The sequence below is a fragment of the Caloenas nicobarica genome, chromosome 2 (assembly GCF_036013445.1).
Source record: "Caloenas nicobarica isolate bCalNic1 chromosome 2, bCalNic1.hap1, whole genome shotgun sequence".
In the NCBI taxonomy this organism is placed as follows: domain Eukaryota; kingdom Metazoa; phylum Chordata; class Aves; order Columbiformes; family Columbidae; genus Caloenas; species Caloenas nicobarica.
In genome coordinates, this window is record NC_088246.1 from 163,485,507 (window position 1) to 163,493,852 (window position 8,346).

At 47.0% G+C, this 8,346-nt stretch overlaps 1 protein-coding gene across 1 annotated transcript; it reads left to right on the forward strand.

The window, feature by feature from the left end:
• Positions 1–962: 962 nt before the first annotated feature.
• Positions 963–7,600, forward strand: PSCA (prostate stem cell antigen). Its single transcript, XM_065630159.1, has 3 exons — positions 963–1,014; positions 6,049–6,153; positions 7,389–7,600. The coding sequence occupies exons 1-3, from the start codon at positions 963–965 to the stop codon at positions 7,598–7,600; spliced, it is 369 nt and encodes a 122-aa protein (XP_065486231.1).
• Positions 7,601–8,346: the final 746 nt, after the last annotated feature.

Below are 8,346 nucleotides of genomic sequence, written 5' to 3' on the forward strand. Positions count from 1 at the left end.
GCACAAAAACAAGTCCCTGCAGGCTATTAGTACAAAGCACTAAGTTCCTGAGATTTAAGAAAATCCTTAAATAAGTCAAGAAACAACGACAAACCAAATTAAGCAGAAAGGCCTGCTTTCTTTTATGCCAGAGTGTACTGAGAAGAGGTCAAAGGACATGACGGATGGGAGAAGTTTCCAATGAACCCATCAAAGCAAACATTCACATAATAAGCTCGGAATGCGGCTGAATCCACCCTCATCTGTGATGAGAAATGGTGTTTGTTTGACAAGCCCAAATTGTTTACAGTACACGCTGATGTCAATTCAAATATCAAAACTGCTCCCTTGGTTTCAACACATATGAAATATTTGAACTGGCCATTGTCCTTTACCAGACTACGGATAATACATACGAATAAGGGCAAATGAGCACCTGGACATCTGGATGAGACAAAGGCACTGTAATTTGCCCACATAACTTGCTACCACATGCCACAAGTTTCACGGAGGCACTCGCACATGCAGATAGATAGCTGGAGGTGTTTATTAAAAGAATATTTTGTCCTTGATTTAAACACAATAGCTCCATTCAACACAGCAATGGGGGTGGAGAGCCTTGTTCATAGGGTGGAACCACAGCCTCAGCTGGCTCTGGGGAAATGCATAAGCCCAGCCTTGTTCTAAAGAATTTGTGGGTTTTTTACACCAGAGTGAACAATTTGCCCAAGGGAAAGAGGAAAGGCATGGTGTAGTGGTGGAGAGGAGCTGTTGGTATCTCTGAAAGTGGCAGTTAGATAGGAGAGGCACCTAATGCAAATATCACCACCAGGAACCAACCCCTCCCTTGGTCCAGCGAGCAGCTTCATTCAGATGCCTTCACAGGTTAACCTTCTGGTCATGCCCAACTGCGGCTTCCTATGGTATATAAACCATCCCACGAGGAAACAATCCATATTCAGCACGAGAGAGGCTATTCCAAAATGAAGGCTTTCCTTGTCCTCCTGTTGGGAGCAATCCTGTGCTTGGACTCAGGTAAGACAGCATGGAACATTTGTCCTGTATCCCCTCCAGCAGATCTTCAGCTAGGAGAAAAGACTTGTGATGGGGTTTGGCACTGAGGGAAGAAATGTTGATGCAGATATCATAGGAAGTTATTTGCTTTTTGATGGCATGTCCTGTACATAGCATGGAAAAAATGCATAGTCCCACTCTGCTCCTGAGTGATCCTGGTGTTGGGTAGAGCAGCTTCCAGGAAAGATAAATCCTGCTGGGACAGGAATTAGCAGGGCTCATTTGCAGGGCTTTAAACTAGATTTGAAGGGGGATGGGGTTGTAGCTGGGCTTGCATCAGTGGGGCAGCACACTGGAATCAATAAAGACCGGGAGGCCCCCCAGGCCCCTAGGGTGAAATCGGTGTACTCGGCTCGCTCCCTGAAGTGCCTGTACACCAATGCGCGCAGCATGGGGAATAAGCAGGAGGAGTTAGAAACCTGCGTTCGGTCAGGAGATTATGATCTGGTGGCAATTACAGAGACATGGTGGGACAGCTCACATGACTGGAATGTGGTCATGGATGGCTATGCCCTTTTCAGGAAAGACAGGCCGGCCAGGCGAGGTGGTGGAGTTGCTCTTTACGTGAGAGAGCAACTACAATGTATAGAGTACTGTCCAGGTGCGGTTGAGGAGCGAGTTGAGAGTCTGTGGGTGAGAATTAAGGGGCAGGCTGGCAGGGGTGACACTGTTGTGGGAGTCTATTACAGGCCACCAGATCAGGGTGAGGAAGTTGATGAGGCCTTCTACGGGCAGCTGAGCGTGGCCTCACAGTCACAGGCTCTGGTTGTTATGGGGGATTTTAACTACCCTGATGTTTGCTGGAAGGACTACTCAGCCAGTCAGCCTCAGTCTAGGAGGTTCCTCCAGTGCATTGACGATAACTTTCTGATGCAAATGGTGGAGGAGCCGACTAGAAGAGGTGCGCTGCTGGATCTCGTCCTCGCTAACAAGGAGGGTCTGGTCGAAGCAGTAAAGGTGGGGGGCTGCCTTGGTTGCAGTGACCATGAGATGGTGGAGTTCAGAATCTCCTGTGGTGGGAGCAGAATACCGAGCAGAATTGCAACCCTGGACTTCAGCAGGGCCGACTTTGGCCTTTTCAAACAGTTGCTGGAGGAAATCCCGTGGGCAAGGCTGCTTGAAGGTAAAGGCGCCCAAGATAGTTGGTTAACTTTCAGGGACTGCTTCTACCAAGCTCAAGATCAGTGCATCCCGATGCGCAGGAAGTCAAGGAAGGGAGCCAGGAGACCTGCGTGGTTAAACAGGGAACTGCTGGGCAAACTCAAGTGGAAGAGGAGGGTTTACAAATCATGGAAGGAGGGGCTGGCCACTTGGGAAGAATATAAGGCTGTTGTCAGAGGATGTAGGGAGGCAACTAGGAAAGCTAAGGCCTCCTTAGAGTTAAACCTGGCGAGAGGGGTCAAGGACAACAGGAAGAGGTTCTTCAAATACATGGCAGATAAAACTAACACCAGAGGCAATGTAGGCCCACTGATGAACGGGGTGGGTGCCCTGGTGACAGAAGATACAGAGAAGGCAGAATTACTGAATGCCTTCTTTGTCTCTGTCTACTCTGCCGGAGGCTGTCCTGAGGAGCCCCGTACCCCTGAGGCCCCAGAGGAAGGCAGGGCAATGGAGGAGTCTGCCTCAGTTGATGAGGACTGGGTTAGGGAGCAATTAAGCAATCTGGACATCCATAAATCCATGGGTCCAGATGGGATGCACCCGCGGGTGCTGAGGGAGCTGGCTGAAGTCATTGCTGGACCGCTCTCCATCATCTTTGCCAAGTCTTGGGAAACGGGAGAGGTGCCTGAGGACTGGAGGAAAGCAAATGTCACTCCGGTCTTCAAAAAGGGCAAGAAGGAGGACCCGGGCAACTATAGACCGGTTAGCCTCACCTCCATCCCTGGGAAAGTGATGGAACACCTTATCCTTGGTGCCATCTTAAGACATATCAAAGATAAGAGGGTCATCAGGGACAGTCAACATGGCTTCACCAAGGGGAAGTCGTGTTTGACCAACCTCATAGCCTTTTATGAAGACGTAACAAGGTGGATTGACGATGGCAGAGCAGTGGATGTGGTCTACCTTGACTTCAGCAAAGCATTTGACACCGTCTCCCACAGCATCCTCACGGCAAAACTGAGGAAGTGTGGACTGGATGATCGGGTAGTGAGGTGGACTGCAAACTGGCTGAAGGAGAGAAGCCAGAGAGTCGTGGTCAATGGGGCAGAGTCTGGTTGGAGGCCTGTATCTAGTGGAGTGCCTCAAGGGTCAGTTCTGGGACCAATACTGTTCAATATATTCATCAATGACTTGGATGAGGGAATTGAGTGTACTATCAGTAAGTTTGCTGATGACACCAAGCTGGGAGGAGTGGCTGACACGCCAGAAGGCTGTGCTGCCATCCAGCGAGATCTGGACAGGCTAGAGAGTTGGGCGGGGAAAAATTTAATGAAATATAACAAGGGAAAATGTAGAGTCTTGCATCTGGGCAGGAACAACCCCAGGTTCCAGTACAGGTTGGGGAATGACCTATTAGAGAGCAGTGTAGGGGAAAGGGACCTGGGGGTCCTGGTGGACAGCAGGATGACCATGAGCCAGCACTGTGCCCTTGTGGCCAAGAAGGCCAATGGCATCCTGGGGTGTATTAGAAGGGGGGTGGTTAGTAGGTCCAGAGAGGTTCTCCTTCCCCTCTACTCTGCCCTGGTGAGACCTCATCTGGAATATTGTGTCCAGTTCTGGGCCCCTCAGTTCAAGAAGGACAGGGAACTGCTGGAGAGAGTCCAGCGCAGGGCCACAAAGATGCTGAAGGGAGTGGAGCATCTCCCTTATGAGGAAAGGCTGAGGGAGCTGGGTCTCTTTAGCTTGGAGAAGAGGAGACTGAGGGGTGACCTCATCAATGTTTATAAATATATAAAGGGTGGGTGTCACGAGGATGGAGCCAGGCTCTTCTCGGTGACAACCAACAGTAAGACAAGGGGTAATGGGTTCAAGCTGGAACACAAGAGGTTCCACTTAAATGTGAGAAGAAACTTCTTCTCAGTGAGGGTGACAGAACACTGGAACAGGCTGCCCAGGGGGGTTGTGGATTCTCCTTCTCTGGAGACATTCAAAACCCGCCTGGACGCCTTCCTGTGTAACCTCACCTAGGTGTTCCTGCTCTGGCAGGGGGATTGGACTAGATGATCTTTTGAGGTCCCTTCCAATCCCTAACATTCTGTGATTCTGTGATTCTGTGATACACAAAAACTGAATTTAATTGAAATCAAAGTTATTTAAGCCAGACCACAGAGTTATGTCTGTGGGGTTGGTTTTTTTACGTGAGGTGGGAGGATTATTCTTTTTCTTCCCAGGTTATCAAAACAGTGACATTTCTGCAGAGGTAAGTTTTTTTTCCAACTTCTTTTCTGACTCTACATTTTGCAAGTGGCCTTTGATGCTACACAGATTGTAAGAATTTTAATGGGACAGAAAAACTGAAAATGCCAAACTGGATGGGTGGGATTTGGACACTGGTAGGTTTTTCTAGCCTCACTGGGAAAAAATGGTTTTAAACCAGCTTTTCCCTATTCCAGAGAAGAGAAGTAGCAGATCTGAGCAGAAATGTTTCTTAATCAGCAGAAGATGCTTAAGGAATAGGCTGAGAAGGATCTTATACAGTCCTGACCAGACCTTCTCCTCTTCCAGCTTCCATCAGAATGCTCTGAAATTTGATTTTCGTTAAATTAGGAGTCAGAAAAATGTGAGACCAGAGTGCAGCACTGCAGGCAAACTGGGGTCTAACCCCTTGCCTCTATGACTGCATCTGTCATTTCACACCAGAATGGCTTGGACAGAGGGAGACTGAGTGCCTGAAATCACTAGTTCCTTCTGCTCTGAATAACACTAATTTCTAAATAGGGCTTTTCTGTGACTTAAGAGAGTGTTTTAGGCATTAGGGTATTGACTTGATGGATTCATGATACAAGCCTGGTGGTCATGGGGTTAAAGTGAACACATACACTTGCAAGGTTCTAGTGATGCCCTGGGGCATGGTCAGGTAAAAGGAACAGGTAATTACACACTGTTCTCACTTCTCTGGGGACTATTTTTCATCAGGGCTAGACATCTGTAAGCTGCAAGACTTATTCTTCCTTTGCTTGATGCTCATAACAGCACAGCAGATGTCAACAACATTGACTTCTGTCCCCCATAGGGTGGAATCTCCATGAGGGGGTGGAAATGTGGTGAACTGGTTTTCAGAGGGAGGTGAAATCTGTGTTTGCACTTTGCTTTCTAAGAGGGGGTGATGGAGATCACGTGCCACAAGTTGGTCATACTGAGCCAGCAGGCTAGAAGAGACCTTGCAAATTCCGTGTTCCATCCCTCCCTTACTCTCTTTTCCCTCTGGGCTTTCCTTCTTTCATCCAGCCCTGGCAATGCCTCAGCTAAGGCTCACAAGCCCAACTGGTAAAACACTAATGTCTACAGAGGCAGATAAGTAATATCAAACTGTCTTTCTGAGGACTTCATCCCTTCATCCCAGCTCAGGAGCTGGAAATATCACAAAAAAACCTGTTCTGGACAGGAGCGGTTGGGCATCCCAAATGCAGAGGAAGAAACATTTGGGAAGCACTTCCCATTGACTAATGAGACCAGTGAAGGGGACCAGCTATCCAGCTGGGCTCTTTTTGCTCCCTCACTGCACTGACTAGATCTGAAACAACCACCTACAAAATTTGAGTTCCACCCCAAGCAAGTGTACTATTCTCCACTGAAACCAAACCAAACCAAACCAAACCAAACCAAACCAAACCAAACCAAAACAAAACAAAACAAAACAAAACAAAACAAAACAAAACAAAACAAAACAAAAAGAAGAAGAAAAAAATCACATTTTTTCCCAATAACAGAGGTCCTACCTTCTTTTGAGGACCCACAGGAATGATCCCGTTTCCCAGTTCAAGCACTAAATTGGGTTGCATGGAGAGCTTCAGAAGGATTTTTCTTATAACCTGTGTTGGTGTCTTGCAGGTTCTTCTTTGCAGTGTTACAGCTGCAAGTTAGTGATCGGCAACTCCAACTGTCAGACGAAAGAGGACTGCAAGGATGAGAAATTTTGCAAGACGGAAGTGATCAGTAAGGCAAAGTGGGAGTGGGCAATACCTTAGTTGTGATGTTGGAACCAAGCATGGTCCCAGCCTCAGGTGTCCAAGCCGGCCTCACCTACTCTAGATACACCAGCAGGTGCGGGCCAGCAAAGCTCAGTGTGCAACAGGAAGAGAAAAGACATCTGGGAAGAAAAGGTGATAAAAAAGCTTTCAGATTACTTCCATGTTAAGTAGAAATGACAGGAGAAAAACATTTATTCCTTGGTGACAGCTGGTTGCTTGGTAGTGGTGCTGACCATCACCAAGTCTCCCCACACTGGCCACAAGAGTGTGATTACCAAGTCATACTAGTACATGCATGGCGTACCACATAAATTCCTCAGTGTTTGGCCAATAAACCATGCTAAAAACTGAGCAGTATGGCCAGTACACTGTCAGAGCCTGGAACAAATCTCAGGAGGGTACAGCTGCACTTGACGTAGCAAATACCTACCAATGTCTCTCGCTTGTAAAAAATCAGGTTTATTTCTCTTTCATAACATCAAAAATTATTTGCTTACAAGGGCAACAGTTAAGTTTATGGCTTTAAAAAATCTGGAACATGAATTAAAATGTGAGGGGCTGAGTCTGGTGAAACCTAGTCATGAAGTTAGAAGGAGCTTACTTTAGGTGAATTCGATGTAAAGGATAGAATTTCACCTAGGTGCCTCTACAGCCAGCTCTGAATGCAGCCATCCATGTGTCTCTGGGTAGACTCTTTAACAGGTCATTATTTACTTCTCCCATTCTAAATATGGAAAAAAAACCATTTGCCCTGTCCAGGTCCAGATGTTGAAAGGCTCTGTGCAACAAAGATCTGTGGGATATGAGCGAACATTACCCCACATGATTGCTCCTCATCTCTTAGTACCTTAGACTCCCCAATGAAGTTGTTAATGTCTACTTTCATTATTAATTAAATTATTAGAATTTCAGTAGTTGGCACTGGTTTAGAAACCCCTGAGAATTGTGCTGTGGAATACATTGCCTTAATCAAACACTTGGAAAGTGAAACCCTTCCCCATTCTGCTGACAAACTGACACCTCAAAAAAACCCCAACCAGATGCAGTAAAACATGCAGCTTTTTATAAACACTCCTTTGTTTTTTTCAAGAAGTGAGCTCAGATAAGAATAGCATCTCATTATTCAGTTCCATGAGGCTTGGCTTTGCTTGGCTTGCCTTGCATTGAGTCCTTGTAGTAATGGTCCTGCTTTCCTTCCAGAGATCAGAGGGTTCTTCAACATCATCAACAAGAGCTGCGACTCAAAATGTGAGCCAAGCCAACAGGACTTCGGTGCAGGCCTCAGAAATGTCTCCTGCTGCGACACCGACCTCTGCAATGTCAATGCAGCCGGCAGCGCAAGGTCCAGCTATGGGGTGGCAGCAGGGATTGCAGCCAGTGTGCTCTGGACCTTCCTGAGCAATGGACTGTGAGGAGCAAAAAGAGGACTCCCATGACCCCAGAAGGTCTTGGAGTGTCCGTCTTATGACAGGAATTGTAACTGGGAGCAACGTGGTGTGCTGGGCATGCAGCATCCTCGGAGCTGATAGCAGATCTTTTCTGTATGATAGCTTCTTCATTACTGTTGTATTGTAGTGCTACCAGATTAAAAAAAATGTGTGCATGCTACCTGTATAATACCTAAAATATACTTATGTCTGAATCAAGTGTGAGTTTGTTACCTATACATCACTTAGTCATGTATTTCTGCGCCTGCCAGGTGGGTGCATTGATTGTCTGACCAATGTTCAGTCTTCATCATTGCTGTGTAATGATGATACGTGCTGAGAGCTGCCACGGCAGAGGAGAATAAATCTGGTATCTGTACCTCCAAAGCGTGTGGGCCTCTGGCTTATGACAAACTCTGGAGGGCACATATACCAAGAAAACCCAGAAAGACCAGTTATACCTGAAGGGGAACTTGCTTGTGACCTAGAGACCCTGGGACACTGCACCTTGTTGGCTACCATAGAAGGCAAAAGCAGAGCTCACCTTCCCTGCCACATAGAATCATAATATCATAGAATCACAGAATCATAGAGTCATAGATACTTTAGGTTTGGGTTGGAAGGGACCTTCAAAGGTCATCCAGTCTGACTCCCCTTGAGCAGGGACGTCTTCAACTAGACCACGTTGCTCAGAGCCTCATCCAGCCTGGCTTTGAATGTCTCCAGGGATC